The sequence below is a fragment of the Schistocerca nitens genome, chromosome 2, assembly GCF_023898315.1.
Source record: "Schistocerca nitens isolate TAMUIC-IGC-003100 chromosome 2, iqSchNite1.1, whole genome shotgun sequence".
NCBI lineage: Eukaryota > Metazoa > Arthropoda > Insecta > Orthoptera > Acrididae > Schistocerca > Schistocerca nitens.
Window position 1 is genome coordinate 248572243 of NC_064615.1, and position 26640 is coordinate 248598882.

General features: G+C 45.0%; 1 protein-coding gene across 1 annotated transcript in view; it reads right to left on the reverse strand.

The window, feature by feature from the left end:
• LOC126235969 (very-long-chain (3R)-3-hydroxyacyl-CoA dehydratase 2) overlaps nt 1–24997 on the reverse strand; it is an 86509-nt gene extending 61512 nt beyond the window's left edge. Inside the window, exons 1-2 of the mRNA XM_049944941.1 lie at nt 24500–24997; nt 24306–24423 (exon numbers count right to left, since the gene is read on the reverse strand). Coding sequence (XP_049800898.1) covers nt 24306–24423; nt 24500–24591 — 210 coding nt within the window. The 5' untranslated portion in view covers nt 24592–24997. The remainder of the gene's footprint in view (nt 1–24305; nt 24424–24499) is intronic.
• Nucleotides 24998–26640: the final 1643 nt, after the last annotated feature.

The window sequence follows — 26640 nt, forward strand, 5'->3', positions numbered from 1 at the left end:
CTTATTATGGAATAATTTATGCCTTTTGTGAAATATGATATTAATGGGGAGGGTTTATATAAATTTTGAAAGGGGTGGGTAGAGTAGGTACAAACATGACTAACACTACACACACACCACAACTTTCAAACGACCCTCACAGACAAGAGTGAGATTCGTCACCATTGCCATTCCATAGGAGCTGCTACGACCTTTCTTCAGGCACTTCAAAGGTGAAGGTGAGAATGTCCATTCCGCATGAGATGTTTAACGTCATACCTCCTCCGGCTTCTCACTCAAGTACCAGCAAAGTGGGGATCCTGGGGAAGAGGGATGGGAAGGGTTTCCTGCCTTTGGGGCTATCTTCTTTCTATGTTTCGATCTTAGCAATCATTTCTACTTTTTCCTTTCTTACTTCTCTTTTGAGTACCAGTCTATCTTTCCCTCTGTCCATATGCATACACTTCCATCGTTGAAGTCTTCTCAATTTCCGTGGTTTTCTATAACCTTCAACTTATTTTCCATAAGCTGGCCAAAGAATCAGGCTACACGACTACCCATACGCATACACACAATGAAACACAAAGACATAAACAGGAAGAGTACAGTTTAAGATAATGTGGGAACCATCATGTGTTAGAGGGAGAAAAGTGTGCACAGTGATAGGTAAGCGCACCTGGTTATGTGAGGTGACGGTTCCACATCACATAAAGGTATGTACAGGGATATATTTATATACGTAAGAGCTAAGAGTATTTATGGTAATAATGATTGTATTATGCTAGTTTGTGCACATGGGAGGGAATGTAACAATACCAGAGAAGGAAAGTTGCTACCCACCATATAGCGGAGATGCTGAGTCGCAATAGGCACAACAAAAGGATTCACACAATTATACCATTTGGCCGACCATTAAGGCCTTTGTCAGCAGTAGACACACACACACACACACACACACACACACACACTCACTCACGCACGCAAACACAACTTGCCCACAAGTCTGCAGTCTCAGAGACCTGAAACCACACTTCGAACAGCAGCACCAGTGCATGATAGGAGTGGCGACTGGGTGGGGGTAAGGAGGAGGCTGGGGTGGGGAGGGGGAGGGATAGTATGGTTGGAGTGGCGGTCAGTGAAGTGTTGCAGTTTAAACGGAGGGCAGGAGAGAAGGTACGAAGGGGGGAGGGGGTAAGTACTGGAAAGGAGAGAAATAAAAAGAAGAAATTAAAAGACTGGGTGTGGTGGTGAAATGACGGCTGTGTAGTGCTGGAATGGGAACAGGGAGGGGGCTGGATGGGTGAGGACAGTGACTAACGAAGGTTGAGGCCAGGAGGGTTACAGGAATGTAGGATGTATTGCAGGGAAAGTTCACACCTGCGCAATTCAGAAAAGCTAGTGTTGGTGGAAAGGATCCATGTGGCACAGGCTGTGAAGCAGTCATTGAGATGAGGGACATCATGTTTGGCAGCATGTTCAGCAACAGGGTGGTCCACTTGTATTTTGGCCACAGTTTGTCGGTAGCCATTCATGCAGACAGACAGCTTGTTGGTTGTCATGCCTACATAGAATACAGCACAGAGGTTGCAGCTTAGCTTGTAAATCACAAGACTGGTTTCACAGGTAGCCCTGGCTTTGATGGCATAGGTGATGTTAGTGAGTGGACTGGAGTAAGTGGTGGTAGGAGGATGTATGGGACAGGTCTTGCATCTAGGTCTATTAAAGGGGTATGAGCCATGAGGTAAGGTATTGGGTGCAGGGGGTTGTGTAAGGATGGACGAGTATATTGTGTAGGTTCGGTGGATGGCGGAATACCATGGTAGGAGGGGTGGGAAGGATAGTGGATAGGACATTTCTCATTTCAGGGCATGACGAGAGGTAATCGAAACCCTGGCAGAGAATGTAATTCAGTTGCTCCAGTCCTGGATGGTACTGAGTTGCGAGGGGAATGCTCCTCTGTGGCCGGACTGTAGGACATTGGAAGGTGGTGGGAGACTGGAACGATAAAGCACGAGAGATTTGTTTTTGTACAAGGATGTGAATATAATTACGGTCAGTTAAGGCTTCAGTGAGACCCTCAGTATATTTAGAGAAGGACAGCTCGTCACTGCAGATGCGACGACCACGAGTGGCTAGGCTGTATGGAAGGGACTTCTTGGTATGGAATGGGTGGCAGCTGTCGAAGTGGAGGTATTGCTAGTGGTTAGTAGGTTTGATATGAACGGAGGTACTGATGTAGCCATCTCTGAGGTGGAGGTCAACATCTAGGAAGGTGGCTTATTGGGTTGAGTAGGACCAGGTGAAGCAAATGGGGGATAAGTTGTTGAGGTTCTGGAGGAATGTGAATAAGGTGTCCTCATCTTCAATCCAGATAGCAAAGATGTCATCAATGAATCTGAACCAGGTGAGGGGTTTAGGATTCTTGGTTTTTAGGAAGGATTCCTCTAGATGGCCCATTAATAGGTTAACATGGGATGGTGCCATGTGGGTCCCCATAGCCCTACCATGGATTTGTTTGTAGGTAATGCCTTCAAAAGAGAAGTAATTGTGGGTGAGGATATAGTTGGTCATGGAGACTAGGAAGGAGGTTGTTGGTTTGGAATCCATAGGGTGTCTGGAAAGGTAGAGTTCTATAGCAGTAAGGCCATGAGCATTAGGAATGTTAGCGTACAGGGAGGTGGCATCAATAGTGCCAAGAAGGGCACCATATGGTAAAGGTGCAGGAACTGTGGAGAGTCGGTAGAGGTAATGGTTGGTATCTTTTATATAGGAGGATAGGTTCTGGGTAATAGGTCGAAGGTGTTGGAGATTTTTTTATATATATAAAAAGTGTGGTGTCTATTGGGAACATAGGGCTGGAAGAGTAATGGAGGACTCTAAAGGATTAAAGAAAGTATTGAGCAGCGAGTGTAAGGAGTGAAGTAGGATATTCATTTTTCTAAGAGGTATTCGAATTCTAGGGTACATAAAGATGTATGCTAGGGCAATGGACTATGAAGCCTACTCAGGAAGGATAAGGAGGGTACACCCAGCATTCATTGGTTGGAAAAGGGCAGGTAGGCAGACCCAAGAAAGGCTGACCCATACTGTGCGGGCAGGGGCACCAAGAAGGGGACTGACCTGTACCACAGTATATTCGGAATTTGTTTAAAGGGGCATACCTACCAAAATGGAAGGAGGAAGTGCTTTCATAGTATCAACCCATATGTGAGACATAGGTACTGTGCTTAAAGGAAAAGGACAGTATCGAGACAAATGTCATACATGTTGTGACTCGCCGATCTTTCAAAGTGTCGCCGCGCAGTTACGCGCGTCCTCTTCATGCGGCGCTGTCTGTCAGCCATGCAGCGGCCACTAAACTTGGACTCAGTGCTAATTTGACTGTTACCGTGAACACACGTCTTACTTTGTTTACTTGATCTGTGACTTACATGTACTGTGTCGTCCTTGAAATACATTTGTTCAAGTTGACGTTATAACAATTGGCGACGAGGTAGTGAATTTTTCTTTTTCTTCATTGACCCACAGGTTTCCATGGCTACTTTAGAGCAACTATTGCAAGGTCTCATTGAACAGCAAACGCTTCTCACATCTGCAATTCGTGATTTCGTCACGGCATCCAATGCGGGGCGCCTCTCATCGTTATCTCTCCCTCCTTTTCGTCCTTACGACGAGACGGCGGAAGAATGGTCTGATTACGAAAAACGTCTTCGACAGCACTTCTAGACATTTCATGTCGCAGACGAACAAACACGTAAGTCTCTGTTCCTTTCATGGATTTCACCTCAAATGTATCGGTTGTTGTCGCAGTTGGCTCCTTTGAAAGATCCTGCGTCTTTGTCCTTTGCTGAAACGTGCTCACTTCTATCCGTCTATTTTCAAAAGCAAACGCATGTGGTAGCCTCTTGTGTTACCTTTTACCGTTGTCAAAAACAAACGAATCAATCCTATCGTGCTTCGGCTGCTGAACTTCAAGGCCTCAGTCGAAAGTGTCTATTTGTTACTGACATTCACAAAGAATCCTACGCCGATTCCATGGTATGCGATGCTATTATCCGGTCGGCGCCCGACAAAGAAGTTAGGCAACGTGCCCTTCAGTTGGCAAATCCGACTCTAGATGAAGTCCTATCAATCGCTCAGTCTTTTGAAATTTCTCGCACCGCTGGAGTGCAAATCGAGGCATGGGGTGACGTCGGGGAAGTACAACCTCTGTGCACTGTTGACGAAGCGTGCGGCGTGTCCCCAGCGTGGCTGCAGTACTCTCCCAAGCGCAGCCTCGGCCTAACTGTAAACAAACCTCTAAGACACTGCAGCAAAACCCACGGCTACTTCCTTCATGTCCGCGGTGTTTTACAAAACATTCACAGGAGGATTGTCCCCAACGCTGGGCCGTGTGTTACACATGCAAAAAGAAGGGTCATGTGTCATCCATTTGCAAATCCGACTGCATACCTGACGTTCATGAAAATGACGCTGATTCTGCTTCTGTGTTGTCTGTCAGTGGTACTTCTTCCCTTTCAGGGAAGTTATTCCTCACTGTCCAAATCCTTGGTCAGGATGTTCGCATGCATGTGGATACTGGTTCTGCTGCCACTATCATCAATTCTAAGACGTATCTTCAGTTGGGTTCTCCAATCCTATCACCTGTCACTAGGCAATTACGGACGTACAATAAACAGATTTCTCTCTTGGGACAATTTAATGCTGAGGTACCTTACAAATCCGTCGTTCACATTGTTCCCATATTTGTGGTCAACCATAGTAATGCGGAGAATCTTTCTGGTTTCGATGCCTTTAGCGTTATTGGGTTCTCCATAGATGACTCTCTCAATATTGTCTCTGATGCTATTCCTTATGCTCAATTGGATTCCTTGTCGATGACACTTTCATCCCTTTTTCCCCCTGGGTTAGGCTGTGCAAACGACTTTGAAGCTCATATCATGATCAAACCCACTGCTCGGCCTAAGTTTTTTCGGGTTCAGCCCATTCCTGTGGCCCTTCGTGATCGGGTCAAATGGGAGCTGGATCATCTCACTGCTTCAGGGGTCTTGCTTCCTGTCACTTCCAGTGAGTGGTCCTCTCCTGTCGTCGTTGCTAAGCCCAATGGTGATATTCGTCTCTGTGGTGATTTCAAAGCCACTGTAAAAGCTCAATGCCTCATCGACACTTACCCTATGCCCCGACCCGAAGAATTGTTCCCTAAACTTGCTGGAGGCCAGTATTTTTCTAAACTTGACCTGTCAGAAGCTTATCATCAACTTCCTCTCGACGCTGCTTCCTGGCAGTTCCCGGTCCTTAACGCGCCTTTCAGCCTCTATCAATAGCAACAATTGCCATTCGGGGTTGCCAGCGCCCTTGCTTTCTTTCAGCGATTCTTGGAACAATTATTGCTCCCCGTCCATGGGTGTATAAATTATGTGGACGAGATTGTTGCCACTGGCTCCACCACTGAAGAACATCTTCAGAATTTCCACACACTTTTTCATGTCTTACAGACTGCCGGTCTTAAGTGTAACCCTCAGAAATCAAAATTTTTTCAGGCATCTCTCACGTACTTGGGTTTTCAACTCTCTCGGGATGGTATTCGTCCGCTTCAACAAACTGTCGCTGCGATCGATGCCCTTCCTCGCCCTACATCTGTTAAGGAACTGCGGGCCTTCTTGGGGAAAATAGCATACTATCACAGGTTTTTACCGTCTGCTGCTTCGGTGGCTCAGCTGTTGCATCGCCTGTTGCATAAAAACGTGCCCTTTCACTGGTCCGCGTCATGCGATGCGGCTTTCCAGAAATTGAAGACTATGCTGAAACTGGCCCCGTGCCTGGCTACATATTGACCTGGCCAACATCTTGTTCTTGCCACGGATGCTTCTCAATAAGGGGTTGGTGCAGTCCTTGCGCACCGTTTTTCTGACGGTTCTGAACAACCCATTGCTTATGCCTCCAAAACACTCACGGATGCCCGATGAAAATATTCTCAAATTGAAAAAGAAGCTTTGGCTATTATTTATGCTCTTCATAAGTTTGGTGTTTTTCTCTATGGATCCAAATTTCATCTTGTTATGGACCACAAACCACTTGTTTCCTTGTTTCATCCATCAATGTCGCTTCCCGACAAGGCTGCACACCGCCTCCAGCGTTGGGCTCTTTACTTGTCTCGTTTCAATTATGAGATTCATTTCCGGCCAAGGGCTCTACATGCGAATGCTGATGCACTGTCTCGCCTTCCCATGGGTCCTGATCTGGCATTCGATAGGAACGAACTTTTGTGTTTTCACCTGGATGTTGCCGAGCAGCGGGTTGTGGGCAGGTTCCCCATCACCGGGGACCGGCTGGCGGCTGCTACAGGTTCTGATCCTACCCTCTCCAGGGTTTTATGCTGTATTCAGAAGGGTTGGCCAGATCGACCGTCCGCTAAGACTTCTGATCCATTGCGGAACTACTACGCTTTGCGTTACCGCCTCATGGCTAGGGATGGTGTTATCCTCCTTTCCACCGACAATGCTTCGCCGCATGTTGTGGTACCTGCGTCTTTGCGTGCTTCGGTCTTGCGCCTGCTTCACCAAGGACACTGGGGTGTCTCTCGCACAAAATCTCTGGCGCGCCGTCAAGTGTACCGGCCCAGCATCGACTCTGAAATCGCACACATGGTCACTGCCTGCGCCCCTTGTGCATCACAGGCCGCCGCCCCGAAGTCATCTTTGTCACTGTGGCCTTCACCTGAGAAGCCCGGGGAGCGTATTCATGCTGACTTCACGGGACCTTTTTTAGGTACTTATTGGCTTCTCGTTATTTATGCCTACTCTCACTTTCTTTTCTTTGTCCGTTGCATGTCGCCTACCACTGCGGCAACCACCAATGCTCTAGCTCACATTTTCTCTTTGGAAGGCCTTCCCTCTACTCTTGTTACTGATAATGGTCCACAATTTGCCTCTTCCAATTATGCGGATTTTTGTGCCCGTCACGGCGTGATGCATGTCACGGCCCCTCTGTTCAATCCACAGTCAATTGGTGAGGCTGAAAGACTGGTCCACACATTTAAGGCTCAGATGAGGAAACTCCTGACTTCTTCTGCTGCTGATGATGCGTTTCTCCAATTTCTGGCTTCTTACCGTTTCATCCCCATGGGCGACCACAGCCAGGCTGAGCTCTTACATGGCCGACAGCCCCGCACGCTACTTCCTCTTCTGCGGCCTTCCACCTCATGGCCGCGGGTGCCTTCGCTTGGCCGGTTCACCGCCGGCGACCTCGTATGGGTACGGGGATATGTCAGGCGGCCAAAATGGAGTCCTGGCCCCATCTTACGACACCGTAGCCGATGCCTGTATGAAATCCAGACGGACACGTGTGTTGCAGTGCATCATTCGGACCAGCTTCGGCCTTGTATGCTGGTAACACCTGTTCCGGATGCCGCTACACCACCTTCGGCTCTACCTGATGCTCGGGATACTGGAATCTCTCATTACTCACAATTCAGTCCTCTCACCATCATATCGGTGCCAGCACAATAACTGACGCCACCAGGAAACGTGCCCATGCAGGAACCAGATGACCATCATCTGTCGGAGCAACTCTACTCACCTCCTTCTCCTACGGACACTGACACATCACCCATGTCTCCTGTTATAACAACCGGACTTGCTGCAACAGGCAGATTGGGGCACGGGGCCCCAGCAGATTCGACCCCCACGTCTCCTGTCATCTCGACCTGTTATCATCAGGGACACTTCCGTCCGTACGGGAACCCTCCTTCGAGACTTTACGGCCAGTCAAACAACACCTATAGATGTTAGCAATCTACAGGCCACCTCCATCAAGACCAGTGCAAAAAATTCAAAGGGGGGAAAAGTGTTGTGACTCGCCGATCTTTCAAAGTGCTGCCGCACAGTTACGCACGCCCTCTACATGCGGCGCTGTCTGCCAGCCATGCAGCAGCCGCGCCACCTAAGCGGCCAGCCAGCCAGCGGCCGCTAGACTTGGACTCAGTGCTGATTTGACTGTTACCATGTACACACGTCTTACTTTGTTTACTTGATCTGTGACTTACATGTATTGTGTCGTCCTTGAAATATATTTGTTCAACTTGACGTTATAACAATACATTTTGTAGAGATTACTCTGGTAAGTTTGAATTCTCATTTCCACTCACATTGTGCAATGCTCACCATATTGCACAATGACCCTGGCAACAGTTAAGCTACACCTAGACAACATGCCTGGAAAGAACAAGAAATTGTACTGTGAGGTGTCAAGTGGCAGATCGCGCCCTTTCATCTCCATTGCATTTTGCTGGCCATTGTTCGAGGCCTTACATAATCTTTGTCATCCTGGAGTCCAGTCAACATGCAAGCTAGTATCTAAGCGATCCTTGTGGTCAGGGACAGATACTGCTATGACTGGAAAAGAACTTGCCAGTGTTGCTAACTTTACAAAATCACCTTACAGGTTCATTCCCCAATCGAATAGTTCCCGGATGCTATTCACATTTCACCCACATTCATCTTGATGTGGTGCACCTGCTAGGGGACTTAGTTGATGCCATCCTACTGTCAGAAAAAGATGATCAACGGGAGTTTCTTTGCAAGTTACAAGAACATGTAAACCGCATTAAACCTACAAAGGCATCCTGGCATGGTTATCCAACAACTTTTGTGCACAACGAACATGACGGCTTTCCACACATGTTATGTACATAGTGCATCAAGCCATGACTAAAAACACTATACTGGAACCCATCATGTCATGCGCACACACACACACACACACACACACACACACACACACACACAATGGTTGTTGTGAATGGAAAACAGGCCACCTGTCTCTTAGCAGAGTGAAGCCTGCTTACATTTTCAAGAAGGCACCTATGTTGTGGTCAAGTGCTGCAAAGCAGGCACATACATCCCTGACCTCCAGCCCTGCCGCCACAACAAGTTGCTGCAGAACCTACATGCACCACCCACTCTGGACGACATATCCGCTTCCTGGCCTGGCTCAGAAAAGACGCTCCATGTTCTGCTTTCACCAAGGGGGCTACACATGTCAACTGCTATGGTCGCACACATTACCTCCATTCGCACTCGTCCAGAGATGCAGTAGTGATGCGGGTTGCATGACTGAGGAGACAGATGAATGGCTTCAACTACTAAGTTTGTGTCCGCTGCTTGGAGCACTGTGTTAAACTTCAAGGTGTAAGTAATAAGCATTAACTCATTTACTTTATATTTATTCTGTTCTCTACTTGTTTACATTAGCTCATCGCCTATAGTATCTGATTCTTTCCCTTCTGTTATTTTGCATTAATAAAAGTGTTGAAGTTTATTCTCAGCATGTGATTGAGCACTTATTAAGTACGGGTAGCACAACACGATTTATTATTCCTGTCACGAGAATATCAGAATACCAGTGTAAACTCTAGGACCTGGGGGGCGGGGGCAGGGGGGGGGGGGGGGGTGATATAAATCATTCAGCTGTAAATAGCAGCATGAGTCCAACAACAGTTCACTGCCGTATTGGTGTCCATGCAGTGAATACACATAACAGCAAAACTCGCAGCACTTTAAGATGACACCTAGGTCAGTTGTCAAAATATTGTGCAGAAAATTTAAACTACTTGCTGTACCACCTGGAAGTTTATTGATAACAAGAGTGAACTTAATGAAGTGCAATGAGCTGAAACGATATGAGTGAAATCCAATTAGAAACGCTAAACCTGTAACATTATGAATGCACGGGTATGAATAAAAATCTAAGGGAGACAACAATTTTTAATCAAATCTCCTGCTTATCATCGACAGTCATCTAAAGCAACTGGGCTTTTCTAGCTTATCTGCAGGACCAGCCCAAACTTTCAGTGTCACTATCACTTGTTATCCCTGTGGCAGTGGAAGACCTAGTTCTACATGTCCATTACACGGCTTGTGTTGTTCCCAATAGGAGAATTTCTGACACTTTATTCACAAGAATTGGATAAAAGCAGAAACAACACTGAATTTTAGGGTTAGACTTAAGAGTTTGGATGGCCTATTTGGTTGAGGTGACAACTTGCAATAAGCAGGAGATCTATCATGGTCTGGTGTAAATGTTCCTTTCTCGTGACACACTATGTGAACATATTCAGAGAAGGTTCTAAATTTATCATTTCCAGTGGCTGCTCAGTAGAACTTTTCTCACTATCTGAAATGTAATGACGTGGAGAATACACTTGTTCTCTCCGTCTCCTACAGTAAATAAAAGCTAATTTTCGTTCTTCCTGCAATTCACTTTCAGTAAGTAATTATCTGGTAAATATCAAACTTACTTCACAATCTATGTTACTCCAGGTCTTATTATTCACAGAGTTTTTATGTTTAGATGATTATAATGGTGTAGTTAGTTTTGTTGACAAATTTTTATTTTACAGGAGTACCATGCACCTTATTTAAGTAGACCCTTACAGACGAATCTCTGTTGAAATATTGACCTTTACTGATTTGAGGTACTATGTTTCCTGACATAGAAATGTATCCAGGCTTACCTAAGATATTGTATGTAACTGGCACACAGTGTTTTGGGATACAAACCACCCCTGTTACTGAGTGAACTGCCCTATGTTTGGCTTAGTACAGGTCTTTGTAGTATCTCTTCCTAAAATTCTGCATAACTGCATGGCACTAAATTAACGTAGTGCCTGACAAAAAATGTGAAGCAATCTGGAGACATGATCAGATGACAATGTAGGAGACATGATCAGATGACAATGTAATTTCATACACGTACACCCCACTGACAGGGATATACATTTACATTGATTAGAGTCAAAATGCTCTTTGACAGGAAGAACAGACACCAAAGTGTATTAGAGCTGCTCATGTTGAGTATTGTTATCAGGCCTGGTAAGGTGAGACACGTAAACAGCTTCAGTTGTTGAGTGATCACTGTGGAGGACATTGAGCATATTTACATAACTGAGCACTATCAGCACAGGGAGCGAAAGGCTGTTTACAATTTGTACAGAAACCAGATGGCACTTATGAGAGTCGAGGGGCATGAAAGGGAAGCAGTGGTTGGGAAGGGAGTGAGACAGGGTTGTAGCCTCTCCCTGATGTTATTCAATCTGTATATTGAGCAAGCAATAACGGAAACAAAAGAAAAATTCGGAGTAGGTGTTAAAATCAATGGAGAAGAAATAAAAACTTGATGTTCGCCGATGACATTGTAATTCTGTCAGAGACAGCAAAGGACTTGGAAGAGCAGTTGAATGGAATGGATAGTGTCTTGAAAGGAGGGTATAAGATGAACATCAACAAAAGCAAAAACAGGATAATGGAATGTAGTCAAATTAAGTCGGGTGATGCTGAGGGAATTAGATTAGGAAATGAGACACTTAAAGTAGTAAATGAGTTTTGCTGTTTGGGGAGCAAAATAACTGATGATTGTAGAGAAGATATAAAATGTAGACTGGCAATGGCAAGGAAAGCATTTCTGAAGAAGAGAAATTTGTTGACATCGAGTATAGATTTAAGTGTCAGGAAGTCGTTTCTGAATTTATATATATATATATATATATATATATATATATATATATATATATATATATATATATATATATATATATTTTTTTTTTTTTTTTTTTTTTTGTGGGGTTTAAGGGCGCTCAACTACTGAGGTCATTAGCGCCCAGTCACTGTTGTTAGAGCACATGGAATCTAGTAAAACTCAAGGGGATGGGGGGACACCAGATAGACCTGACAAAGATGCAGATAAAATAAGTAAAACGGTTAGATGTCTTTGGACAAGCCAGTCAAAGTTATAAAACGCAGAATACGAGCAGCTGCTCGAGCGTCATCAGCTAAAATATCTGGTAAAGTAGATGGCAGGGACAGGACAACACGAAATTGACTAAAACGGGGACATGACAATAAAACATGGCGCACTGTTAATGCCTGACCACAAGGGCACTGCGGGGCTGGGTCACCGGAGAGCAGGTAGCGGTGGCTAAACCGGCAATGCCCAATCCGCAACCTGGTCAGAAGGACCTCCTCTCGCCGAGATGGTCGGGAGGAGGTTGTCCAAGCAGTTGGGAGCGGTTTTACTGCCCGGAGCTTGTTTCCTTGGAGGGATGACCAAGCATCCCACCACAACGACACAAGCCTCTTACAAACATCCCCACGAACGTCAGATGACAGGACACAATGGGAGGCTGGCCGAGGCAGGAGGACTGCAGCCTTGGCTGCAGCATCCGCAGCCTCATTCCCAGGCACTCCTAAATGTCCGGGAACCCACAGAAAGCTGACAGGAGAACCATTATCAGCAAAAGAATGGAGGGGCTGCTGTATCCGTTGAATCAAGGGATGGACCGGATAGGGAGCTCCAAGGCTCTGAAGAGCACTGAGTGAGTCAGAGCAGAGTACATACGATGAATGGCGGTGGCGGCGGGCATACTGAACAGCCTGATGGAGAGCAAAAAGCTCGGCCGTAAAGCTCGAACATTGGTCGAGGAGCCGGTATTTAAAGGTGGCGGCCCCGATGACAAAGGCACAGCCGACACCATCGTCAGTTTTGGAGCCATTGGTGTAAATAAAGGTGTGACCGGAAAGTCGAGCACGAAGTTCGACAAACCGTGAGCAATACACTGCAGCCGGAGTACCCTCCTTCGGGAGTGAGCTGAGGTCGAGATAAATATGAACCGGAGCCTGGAGCCAAGGTGGTGTCAGGCTCTCACCCTCTCTGAAGGTGGTAGGGAGGGCAAAATCCAATTGTCAAAGCAGGCGACGGAAGCGGACTCCGGGGGGCAGCAGGGCAGACACATACAACCTGTACTGATGGTCGAGAGAATCGGCGAAGAAGGACTGGTAAGAGGGGTGGTCGGGCATAGACAACAGCCGGCAGGCATACCGACACAGCAGTACGTCGTGCCGGAAGGTCAATGGTAATTCGGCAGCTTCAGCATAAAGACTCTCGACAGGACTAGTGTAGAAGGCTCCGGTCGCAAGACGTAACCCCCGATGGTGGATGGAGTTGAGACAGCGTAAGAGGGATGGCCGAGCGGACGAGTAGACGAAGCTCCCATAATCCAGCTTCGATCGGACTATGGACCGATAAAAGCAAAGCAGGACAGTGCGATCCGCTCCCCAAGATGAACCGCTAAGAACTCTGAGGACATTAAGGGAACGTGTACAACGGGCCGCCAAATAAGAGACATGCGGAGACCAACACAGTTTCCTGTCCAACGTGAGCCCTAGAAACTTAGTTGTTTCCACGAATGGGAGAACAACAGGACCGAGATGTAAGGATGGCGGAAGGAACGCTTTATATCGCCAAAAGTTGATACAAACCGTCTTCTCTTCAGAGAACCGGAAGCCATTTGCCACGCTCCATGAGTAGAGGCTGTCTAGACAACGCTGAAGGCAGCGCTCCAGGAGGCATGTTCTCTGGGCACTGCAGTAGATCGCGAAGTCATCGACAAAGAGAGAGCCTGAGACATTAGGTGGAATGCAATCCATAATTGGATTGATCGCGATGGCAAAAAGGGCTACGCTCAAGACGGAGCCCTGAGGCACTCCGTTCTCCTGGAGGAAGACGTCGGACAATATGGAACCCACACGTACCCTAAACTTTCGATCCGTTAAAAAGGAATCAATAAAAAGGGGCAGGCGACCACGTAGGCCCCACCTGTGCATAGTGCGGAGGATACCTCCTCTCCAACAGGTATCATAAGCCTTCTCCAAATCGAAGAACACGGCTACTGTTTGGCACCTTCGCAAAAAGTTGTTCATGATGAATGTCGACAAGGTCACAAGGTGGTCAACAGCAGAGCGGCGGCGACGAAAGCCGCATTGGACATTAGTAAGTAGCCGTCGAGATTCAAGAATCCAGACTAACCGAGCATTAACCATGCGCTCCATCACCTTACAGACACAGCTTGTAAGAAAAATGGGGCGGTAACTAGAAGGAAGGTGTTTATCCTTCCCGGGTTTGGGTATAGGAACAACGACGGCGTCACGCCAACGCATGGGGACCTGACCTTCAGTCCAGACGCGATTGTAGGTACGAAGAAGGAAGCTTTTGCCCGCCGGAGAAAGGTGTGCCAGCATCTGAACGTGAATGGCATCTGGCCCCGGAGCAGAGGACCGGGACAGTGCAAGCGCACGTTCGAGTTCCCGCATAGTAAAGGGGGCATTATAAGTTTCCAGATTCAGCGAGTGGAAGGAAGGTCGCCGAGCCTCTTCTGCCTCTTTCCTGGGAACGAAGGCAGGGTGGTAATGGGCGGAGCTTGAAACCTCCGCGAAAAACCGGCCGAAGGCGTTGGAGACAGCCACAGGATCAACGAGGACCGCATTACCTGAGGTCAGGCCAGGTACCGAGGAGTGGGCCTTAATGCCCGACAGCCGGCGCAGGCCACCCCAAACGACAGAAGAGGGAGTAAAACTGTTAAAGGAGCTGGTGAAAGAGGCCCAACAAGCTTTTTTGCTGTCTTTGATGACTCTACGGCAGTGCGCTCGGAGTTGTTTGTATTCAATACAATTCGCCAACGTAGGATGGTGGCGAAAGGTGTGTAAAGCACGTCGTCGAGCACGGATAGCGTCCCTACAAGCCTCGTTCCACCAGGGGACGGAAACGCGACGTGAAGAAGAGGTAGTACAAGGAATGGAACGTTCGGCAGCATTGATGATAACAGCCGTGAGGTATTCGACCTGACTGTCACAACTGAGAAAATCGTGGTCCGGAAAGGTCGCCAGGGAGGAGTAAAGTCCCCAGTCAGCTTTCGGTATGTTCCAGCTCGAAGGACGTGGGGATGGGGTGTGGTGCAGTAGACGAACGACACAGGGGAAGTGGTCACTCGAATAGGTGTCAGAAAGGACATACCACTCGAACCGACGGGCAAGAGTGGTAGAACAGATCGAGAGGTCCAAGTGGGAGTAGGTATGAGTAGAGTCCGAGAGGAAAGTCGGGGCGTCAGTATTGAGGCAGACAAGATTGAGATGGTTGAAGACATCCGCCAAGAGGGAGCCTCTTTGGCAGGATGCAGGAGAGCCCCAAAGGGGATGATGGGCATTGAAGTCGCCAAACAATAAAAACGGCGGGGGAAGCTGAACCATCAGGTGCATCATGTCAGCCCGACTAACAGCAGATGACGATGGAGTGTAGATGGTACAAACTGAAAAAGTAAAAGCAGAAAGAGTAATACGGACAGCTATTGCTTGGAGTGGGGTGGTCAATGGGATGCGATGGTAATAGACATCGTCTCGAACGAGCAACATGACCCCACCATGAGCTGGGATACCGTCCACAGGGGTGAGGTCATACCGCTCCGAGGTATAGTGGGTAAAGGCAATACGGTCAGTCGGGCGCAACTTGGTTTCCTGGAGACCAAGGACAAGCGGACAGTGCAGGCGGAGGAGCAGTTGTAATTCCTCCCTATTAGATCGAATACCTCTTATGTTCCAATGTAACAAGGCCATCGCTAGTCAAAAAGTTGGGGGAACAAGACGGGGGAAGAGCTGGTCAACTCGACGGCCGCGGAGGACCAGGTTGCGAGGGAACAACGCTACAACCGGCGGGAGGCGGATCCGGTTCCATCGAGTCGTCGCCAGCTGCGGCCGCTGTCCCTGGTTGTGTAGGAGTGGCAGCATCATTTGCCGACGAGAGGCCAGCTGAGCGCCTGGCAGCAGAGCGTCCTGGCGAAACTGAGGACGGCCGGGAGCAGCGACTCACGGATGGAGCGTCAGATGAAACGCGCTGGGGTGGAGAGGGGGATAGAGACTTCTTCTTGGAGGCCTTCTTGGAAGGCCGAGGAGGCACAGGGATGGTGGGCTGGACCCGAAGAAGGTCCTCACGCGCAGGGTCCGTTTTGGAACGCCGGGCCTCGGAAGCTGGGGTCCGGAACGTTTCCCTGATGGACGCCTGAGAAGAGGATCGCTTCTCAGGTGGCGGGGGGAGAGGAAGAGGAGGAGGAAGGGTGGCCCCTGGGGCAGAGGGGGTGGGGGCCACGGGGGAGGAGGATTTGGAAGGGAGGGATTTGGGAGGTGGAGGCAGAGCCCCCTGATGGGCGGAGGAGGCGGAGGGGGGACAGGATAGGGGTGAGGATACTGCGGAAGGAGTGGACACAACTGAGGCAAACGAAGTGGTCAACGGCACGGGATGGAGGCGGTCATACTTCTTCCTGGCCTCAGAATAAGAGAGCCGATCCAAAGTTTTGAGTTCTTGTATCTTCTTCTCCTTCTGATATGCAGGGCAGTCTGAGGATCTAGGCGAGTGGATGCCAGGACAATTAACGCACCGAGGTGGTGGGGTGCATGTATGTCCCTCACGAAGAGGACGTCCACAATCGCCACAAAGGGGCTCAGCCTCACACCGTGACGACATGTGCCCAAAGCGCAAACACCGAAAACAGCGCATAGGAGGCGGGACGTAGGGTCGCACGTCGCACCGGTAGCACATAACCTTTACCTTCTCCGGGAGAACGTCCCCCTCGAAGGCGAGGATAAAGGCCCCGGTGTCGATGCGACGGTCTTTGGGGCCGCGCTGGACTCGCTGGACGAAATGCACGCCTCTGCGCTCCAGGTTGGCCCTGAGCTCCTCATCAGATTGCAGCAGGAGGTCCCGATGAAAAATAACCCCCTGCGTCCTATTTAGTGCCAGATGCGGGACAATGGACACTGGGATGTCCCCTAGGCGGTCGCACGCCTGGAGCGCCGCCGACTGTGTGGCGGAGGTGGTCTTTATAAGAACGGACCCCGAACGCATCTTACTGAGAGCCTCGATTTCCCCGAAGATGTCCTCAATTTGCTGAACAAAGAACATGGGCTTGGAGGTGGCGAACGTCCCCCCATCGGTTCGAGAACAGACCAAATAGCGGGGGAAGTACTTCGCCCCAAGCCGGCGGGCCTGTCCCTCCTCCCAGGGAGTGGCCAAGGGGGAAAGGGCAGGAGAACCAGAACTAGAAATGGTACCTTTTCTTTTGAAAGACTCGGCCGCAGAGCGACCTGATACGTGTTGACGTTTCATCTGCGAAACGTCCGCCCCGATACCACCCACTCCGACCAGGGGCTCTCCCCACGGGCGCCACCCAGCCTCAGCAAGGGCCACCTGGCAGGATGACCGTTGCCGGGAGTCCTGATGCCCCAAGGAGACGGGCATCTACTCCTTGGCCGACGTGGGGAGGGTGCAGCTCAGGTATCGGCAGTACGATCCCTGTGTTGTCAGGGGGCTACAACCTAGAGGGTACATGACGACCCCACCACAACGGGCTGGCTACCGTGCTGGATTTCTGGTGCCCATCATGATCGTAGGTGCAGATGGGGACGCACTATGGGCGTAACTTGTACAACCCATCAGGCATTTAGGCCCAATTTGAGGAATAGTGGGTATGGTTACAACGCCGGTACAATGCTGAGTGCCAAGGTCTTAGTGCACTTAGGACCAGTGGTACACCACGTAAGGCGTCCTTCCCCAAAAGGCTCGTACTTCTGTAGAATTTTGAAAAATGGAGGTCAAACCGCAAGGGGGACCATCACATGGAAGGCCGAAACGGTTGAAACTCCTTTTAGTCGCCTCTTACGACAGGCAGGAATACCTCGGGCCTATTCTTACCCCAGACCCGCAGGGGTGTTTCTGAAAGTATTTGTATGGAGTGTAGCCATGTATGGAAGTGAAACATGGACGATAAATAGTTTGGACAAGAAGAGAATAGAAGCTTTCGAAATGTGGTGCTACAGAAGATTAGATGGATTGATCACATAACTAATGAGGAGGTATTGAATAGAATTGGGAAGAAGAGAAATTTTTGGCACAACTTGACTAGAAGAAGGGATCAGTTGGTAGGACATGTTCTGAGGCATCAAGGGATCACCAATTTAGCATTGGAGGGCAGCGTGGAGGGTAAAAATCGTAGAGGGAGACCAAGAGATGAATACGCTAAGCAGATTCAGAAGGATGTAGGCTGCAGTACGTACTGGGAGATGTAGCAGCTTGCACAGGATAGAGTAGCATGGAGAGCTGCACCAAACCAGTTTCAGGACTGAAGACCACAACAACAACAATCAGCACCTGACTGAGTTCGAAAGAGGCCTCATTACTTATCATTTGGCAGGCTGGTCAAATTGTGCAATATCCAGATTTGTAGGTCATTCAGATGTTACAGTGGCTTGGAGTTGCACGGCATAGGAAATGAGGGCAGGGATAATCATCAGTGTTCCATTCGACGACATCCCACAAGAGAGGATCACCGTACTGTGCACCAAGCTCATCACAGCCCTTCACATTTTTGCCTACCACCTGAATACAAACAACAGATTTCCAGCAACATTCTGTGTCATCCCACACTTGACCGGAGGTGACTAGCAGCAGCCAGACTAGGGAATTGCTGTCCCACGCATACACAACCATTAACACAACAACACAAAATACTGCATCTGGAGTGGTGCTGTGACCAGGAAGCATGGACTGCTGATCAACGGCATTGCGTCATTGTAAGTGATGAATCATGATACTGCATTATCCCTGATGAACATTGTTGGTGAGTACTGCAGAGGCCTCAGGAGAGGTACCATTCTTTCAACATTTTGGAGACACACAGGCTCAATCAAAAAATAAAAACACAAATACAAAACAAACACAACGTTTCCGGAATACAAGAGAACTCAAAAGCTGAAACCTTACAAACACATTCAAAAAACACACAAAATGACAACACCACACAGAAAAGAACCAGATGGTACACCATGACCTACACACACAAACTAACACACAGAGTTGCAAACATCCTAAAGAGACAGGGCTTCAAAATAGCATATAAGCCTGGACAAACCCTCCAATCACACCTAAGCCAGCTAGCTACCAAGAGGGACAAATTTCAACAATCAGGAATATATAAACTTTAAAAAAATTATATCACACCAAAACACACACACACACACACACACACACACACACACACACACACACACACACACACACATGAATACATCACAGATACTTCAAAAATTACACTCGAAAGTTTGGCAATAACATTTGATCTTTGGCAAAAACATTTGACAGTCCGCAACAGAAACCTAAACATTGCATTGAAACAAGCGTTCAGGTCATAGTGCTGTGGAATGTGGGAAAAAAACCGCAAATTTGCATTCATAAGAAGAAGTACAACATCAAAAATGCAACAGGAGCGTAATATGTAAGAAATTGTCCAGGCAACCTGTAAGTACAGTTCAAGACATTACTACTTAATAGGAAATACCAACCGCCAGAACTGTTTATAACCTATAGGTACAGTGACAAAAATGTAAATTAAATAGCAAACATATGTACATATTCCAGGCCACTGATGATGCCCTGCAGAAAATAAAGGCGAAACGCATATGGCACTAAAATTGTGTTTTACTCAGTTGCTGTCAGACGGTCCATAAGTAAAAATTATCAATATACCGTAATATTACACACAACTGAGGAAGACAGGACTACAAAAGTTGAAGATGACACACAGCAGTGTTACTCCTGGTGTCACGGTGCAGGGAGCCACTGGGAATGAACTCCGGTTGTAAGATGCCTACTCCATTATTCGTTTCTATCACAACCAAGTTTCTCTACAAAATCAGCTGTGTTAATTTAACTGTGTGATCGGATTAATGCTTATGCTGTACAGCTTAGAGTGGGCCTCTTACTCCAAAGGAGCATACACTTGAAGACTAAAAATATGCCTACCCATATATGCCCTATCAAAATCACCACACTTGCTACTAAAAATCTTCACACTCAGTTCCAATAGATATGAAAAGGATTCAAAAGCAGACAACAGCTTCACAGCACTGATATGTTTATTGTCTCTAGTACAAGGCACAGTACACATTCCTAGAGTTCTGCACACACGTACTGACGTTCAACTCTTATTTGATCTTTGTTATTACTTTTATGGGGTAACCACTGCTTCTACCGATCTTTGTTCTAATGGCTTGCTTCTAATATCGATGAGTTCTCAATCTCATCCATGAACACTGCAACATTTAACAGATTTATCAAACTTCTTACGGCACTCAGTCACATATCGTTCATCCAAGCCTGAAATTCCGCCACGACTCCCCACTACTCTTGCATTCCATACTACCCGTGACAGCTGGTGCCAAACCAAGCTTCTCGAATCCTTTGGGTTCCCCTGGCGATAGTGCTACTGCATAAAGCTGCTAATTGTAAGGTACAGATATCAATACTCAGGGAGTAACTGTATCTGTAACCTTAAAAGGTCATGGCTAGTAGAGATTGAGGAAACGTCTCACATGTGTTACCTCTCATGCGATAGCACTATTTTTCAACACATGGTACATGTCTCTGTGAACTGTCTGCATGAAGGGACACCTGAAAGCAATAAAATCCCCACTATGATCCCCCCCCCCTCCAACAGAACATATGTGAGACAAGCTCTGACATCAACTCTGCCCTAGTTCCAGTATACAGGATATCATGGACCAGTATAATGACTGCTGGGCCAGCTTGCCTCAGCAAAAGATTAGACAGCTTTATAATAGCCTGCCAATAGAATCAGAGCATGCATCCAGATCAGAGAGGGTGCACCGTCATTCTGATTACTGGGCTCATACTGCCACATTCATTGTAAATGTGACTTGATATTTTAATCACTTAAAGAACCTCAAATACACTCTCAGTGTGTGAATTTTCCCTTCTGGGTGCTTCACTTTTTTCCTCAGGCAGTGTACAATTGTGTCTGTATTTTGGGCTTCAATCAATCACCAGCATACTAACTACAGAACAAATCATGGCAAAAGTTGATCCAGTCCTGTATTCGAGGCTGTTTATCAGTTTGCCAGTAATTTTATAATCCCCTGGTTGTGTTACAAGCACCGCTGCCATCTCTAGGTATCGCGACATGCCAGATTTTTTTGTTGGGGTTGTCTCCCTTAGGAAAGCTAATTTCAACATGCCTCTAGACCCCTGCCTGTCTTACGATGTGGGACACTCCGCCTGGCTCCTCAGTCAAGACCGCTCCAGCTAGGATTGCCCTGCTAGTAGCTACACTATCCCTGGCCAAGCTCTCGACTTCATTGAAGCACGCGAACCCTGCTGCCTAACAGTGAACATGCTTTCGATAAGGTGGTGTCCCAAATGGAAATGTAAAGTAAACAAAGAAATTAAGGTAAAGAATGAGGAATATCTGGAAGTACTTTTGTTTGCTGATTACATCGTTATTATTCAAAAGAATGAAGATGACCTCCAAACATCAGCATACCAGCTGAATGAAATTTGCATGAAGTATAACTTTAAAATTGTAGCAACAAAACAAAAATAATGTCAATCCAAGGAAAATATCCAGTCAGAGCAAAAACAGTTTTGGATCACTCAGTTTTAGAACAAGTGACTCAAATCTCTTATTTAGGATGTGCTATAAGTTTTGATTTGGACCATGATACAGAAAATAAAATACACAAATTCCAAGCAGACTGTTGAACCATTAGTGGAATATTGGGCCATAAAGTACAAAAAGAAACCATCATGAAATTCTATAAAGTAATGGTGGTTCCTATATTATCAAAGGGCTGACAAGAAGAGATATGATTAGAAACAAAGATATTAGAACAGAATTAAATATATTTTCGTCGTGAATGAAAAAAATTCAAAAATACCCTGAAAATTGGAAACACCACCTCATAATAATACTAAGCCCCAGAATTCCTCAAAAGACCCTGAACGACAAGCCAAATGAGAAAAGAGGTATTGCAAGACCTAGAAAAAGATTTTTTTGTGAGTTCAAAACAGACAACAGTCTAACCCTTGAAAGGAAGAAGAAGAAGAAGAAGAAGAAGAAGATGATGATGATAGCAGCAAAAGAGAAATTTTATTGAATTTATTTTTTATTTACACCTTTGAACTTTGAAAATTATTGAGAAAAAAGAAAGGAAGATTGGGGTTTAATGCCCCACAGACAATGCAGTTATTAGAGAAGAAAGAGAAGCTTAGATTGGAAAAGGAAATGAGCCAGGCACCTTCAAAGGGACCATTCCAGCATATACAGACAAGCACAAGAAAGCTAAATCTGCATCAGCAAAGGGAATTTGAACTGCCCCCTCACTTGGTGAAATTACAAAATTTCAGGAGTAACTGAACAGTGAACTTTAGAATACTTAAGGTACAAAAACTGTGCTGGTTGTTTGTTCTTTGTAAACAATTTATATTGTTATTGTTTATTTTTTTACAATGTTTTGTGATTTAATTTTAACTTATCATTTGGCCAATGTGCCAGGAAAACAATTTATTGGTTGCAATAAACTTCTATTGGGAATTTGGCTGCTTCATTTTAAAACTACAACCATTATTTACAGTTATGCAATCTAATGTCCAAAACGATTTTATTCAAATTGACAATACTGGTCATGGAAGCCTTTGCACATAAATTTACTAGTTGTTTTAATATCAAATTCAGAGACAATTGTATCTGTAAACAAGTTGTGAATGGTAGTGGCAACATGCATTTAATCTTATTGGAAACATTAGTAGGCACAAGTGCACTAAAGCTGGACATATATAAAAATAAGATTGACAGAAAATGCTAACTGCCAAAGCAGGAACTGCTAGAGATGAAATAAAAAACTGTAGAAGCTGCATGATTATTGGAAAGATAAATGCCACTTAAAGGAAAATTAAAGACGACTTAGGAGAAGTATTTGTATGAATTATCAAGGCCTCAGCTGGAAAGCCTGTCTAATCTGAGAGGAGAATGATGAAAAATGGCAGGAAAGAAACTTTAACACAATAAGCTCTCAATATAAAATAATATAAGTCATGCTTTAAAAATGCACACTGGTCATTTTTGAGAGGTGGATCAATGTGACAGAGACACACAACACACTCTTGTGACTTAATTAAAAATGTACTCAACCCAATTCCACACAAGCCAGGACCTAACAGGTATGAATATTACCTAACAATCTGTTTAATGCACTGAAGTCCGAAATACTAACATGAATTACTTACAGAGGAATGGAAACAAGCATATCAAAGAGATGATCAGTTACAGAGATGTAACAACATGAGAGAGAATATTTTCACCAAACAATTTATTTTACAAGATAGACTGAGGAATGGCAGACCTATATTTATAGCATTTGTAGATTTATTTATTTTTAAGATTCTGACAATGTTGACGGAAACAAACTTTTTGAAATTCTGAAGGTAACACAGATAAAGTGCAGGAAACAGAAGGTTATATACCACTTATACAGAAATCTTACAGCAGTTGTAAGATTGAAAGGACTCAAAAGGGAGGCAGTAGTTGAGATGGTACTCAAGACAGGGCTGTAGCCTACCACCAATGTTATTCAATCTGTACACTGAGCAAGCAGTAAATGAACCCCAAGAGACATTTAGAAACGATGTTGAAGTTCAGGGAGAAGATATTACAGTTTTAAGTTCTGCTGATGTAATTTTGTCAGTGACTTCTAAGAACTCTGAAAATTAGTTAACCAGAATGTGTAGTGCCTTGAAAAGAGGTTACTAGATGAACACTGAGAAAATTTAAATATAAGTAACTGTATGTAATTGACTTAAATTTGTTGCTGCTATGGGAATTAGATTAGGAATATGTGATATCGGCAGAAGACATAAAGAGAATATAAAAAAGAAACACTTATAAAACTTAAAGGGTATATTAGTACAAAACAGACAATGTGAATGTGCCTTGCTTTTATGCAGAAAGTAACTGCAGAGATCTCAGTCGGCACTGAGATTTCAATAAATTTGGAATCATATTTTCAATTGAAACTGTGAGTGGGTCACACTGAGACATAGGCCTATATTATTCTACAATTATATTCCAATCATCAACTACAGACTGCACCTAAAGAGTGTGGATAGACAAGTTTAAACTGCACAAAAGACATGGTAATAATTTGTAGACACTGAGTTTAGGAAACACCCTCATTGCTCATCCATCAGGGTATTTCCTTGTTGGGATTTACAGACCATCATAAACAATACCGCTAAGCCCTTACACATTTTCATGGGAAATATGTAAATTGCATAATACTAGGAACAGCAACCGCTTCCATAAGTTTTGATTTTCACATTTTCTCAAAATTATCACTAATATTTATGCTAGTTGTATGGCAACATTTCCATAAAGTTCATGCCCTAAAGTCAATGTAGCATATACTAAGAGAACAATAATCAGGGGAAAAGCTAATACACAAACAAGTTCTAAGTGCATGTACATCATCACACTCATTAATATCACAGTGTTACACACTGAAAGTATTGCTGATTCAGCAACCCACTAAAATGAAGAAAATATGCTTTCTTATTAGAATGCTGATAGAAAATTTGCCCCTTAAAGATCACTTTATTACCTCTAGGGCAGCTGCATTCTGGAAGATGCATATAGGAAGTTTAACAACTTCCCACAATATAACACTCTTTGAGGGCTGCAAATGGTGTCTTATAGTAAGGAAGAGAATATACGACCATCTGGAATGCGAGATAAACATTTAATCAACATTTTCATTCATGATTATGAAAAGTACGTTTCACATTATATACTTGCCCCAAGAACTGGACAACGTTATATGCGAAAAGATACGCTGTGCCTAGAGTTCCGGGCCCTTTACGCACGTTCGTTTGTGATTTCTTGGCCATTTCGCTGAGATATTCAAACACCACCCACTTGCTGCTCAGTCAACAAACAAGTATGCAAGAACCCAAGTGGGAAACTTGTTTAAAAGCTGACTGGCAATATTGTAATATGTTGCCAACACAAAACAGTATATTCAACCACCGAAATCCTAGCCCCAACACAAACAATAAACAGGTACAGGGTAATGAGTGCTAACTGGTATATATTCTTTAAAGCAGTTTTCTATTATAACTGTAACACACAGCAATGTACGAATTCAGAGCCTGTCGCCTTTTATAACTCTTTAAGTCTCGGCGTCATAAACAAATATTGTATGCCGCACGCGGCTCTGCGGACGATGTACATTCTCTGCATAAATTAGCCCTACATCTATTGCAAGATTGAAAGTGTCAGAATGAAACCCATAAAAATGCTATGCTTTAAAGCCTTTATTACAACGAAAACCAAAACAGTATCTACAGGAAATGTTAACAGAATTGTACATTTACGACAGTGTGAATGTATGTTTATTTTCCTCAAGCTGACACTTATCAAACAAAAACAAGCGAATCCGATAAAGAGATAACATGTTTTTCTCTGTATTAAATTATCAGCAAATATCTGTTAATTTTGCGAGTAATGTTGGCAGAATGCGCACCGGCATTTCGAAACCCAGAGAATACAATGAACTAGGTCCAGTGTGATCGATAGAGAAAAATCGACCTATGAATTTGTATAAATGAAAAATAATCAATTATTGAAAATGTAACGTAATTGGACAGATAAAAAAATCTACTCACCAAGCGCTGGCATGAAAGCACACATATAAAGGTATTTACATTTACAAGCTTTTGGGGTCACTGGCTCCTTCTTCAGGCAGAAGGGTTGAAGGGGAAGACAAAGGAGCGAAGGAAAAGAGCTGGTGAGGTTTAGAAAATGGGGAGGGTTCGGAAAAGTCGCCCAGAACCCCGAATTAGGAGAGACTTACGGGATGGAATGAGAAGGAAAGATTGATTGTTGGGGATTGAACTGGACTGGTCTGTATCTCTACATCTAGGACACCTTTCTGGTGACCAGTTGTTCTGGACCGAATTATGTGTAAGTCAGCCCGCTGCCTTGTTTCATAGATATTAACAGTTTCATTTAATGTTAATGAGCTATCTGTGTTTCGTTGGTAGATCTTAATGAATGATGTAACACAATAAATCTAAACAAATAGCAGTGTCATAATGCCAAGTCTCTTAAAACGTTGCGTGCATTATTCATTATATCTCAGATTACATCTTATACGTACGAGTATTACTCTTTTTTGCGTTTTGTAGATGGGTGAGTTACCTCAAAATATGATTCCATATGGTAATCTGTAGTAAAAGTAATTAATACTTAAAGTAAAAGTAATTAATACTTATATAAGGAATAATTTGATGACTGATTTGCTGAGTACCATTACAACATAACACACAGTTTACACCTTATTAGAGATATAATTGATATGTGTGTTGCATTTAAGATTTTCTTCAAGCCATATACCAAGAAACTTAACAGAGTTTTCATTGGATAGCTCTTGGTTGTTTAGGAGCGTGCCAGAGATTTGTGTCATCAAAAACTGGTTAGTATGGCCTGAAGTTGGCTTTGTATCTATTTCATGCATATGTAGCAGAAACAGTATGGCCGCAGCATTGAGTCTCGTAGCACACCATATGCAACAGACATAATTTCAGAGGAGTGCACAGTATACTGATGAACATCAGTAGTCTTTTTTTAATTTCATTTCAACTTTTTGTACTCTGTTTAACAGATATGATTCTAACCATTGGTTTGCAGTTCCTCTTCCACTTTTATTAGGTACCTTTCTAAGGAGTATCGTGTAGTAGACAATATCAAAAACTTTAGAGAGATTTTAAGAAATATCAGTAGCAATTTCTTTATTATCTGATGATTTTAAAGTTATGTTGAGATGTTCATACACCACTGTTTTTTTTTTCTAAAGTCATGCTGGTGCTTTGATATTAAACAGAATCTGTTAATAAAACTTTCCAATCTGGTAAAAGACAATTTTTCAAATGTTTCTA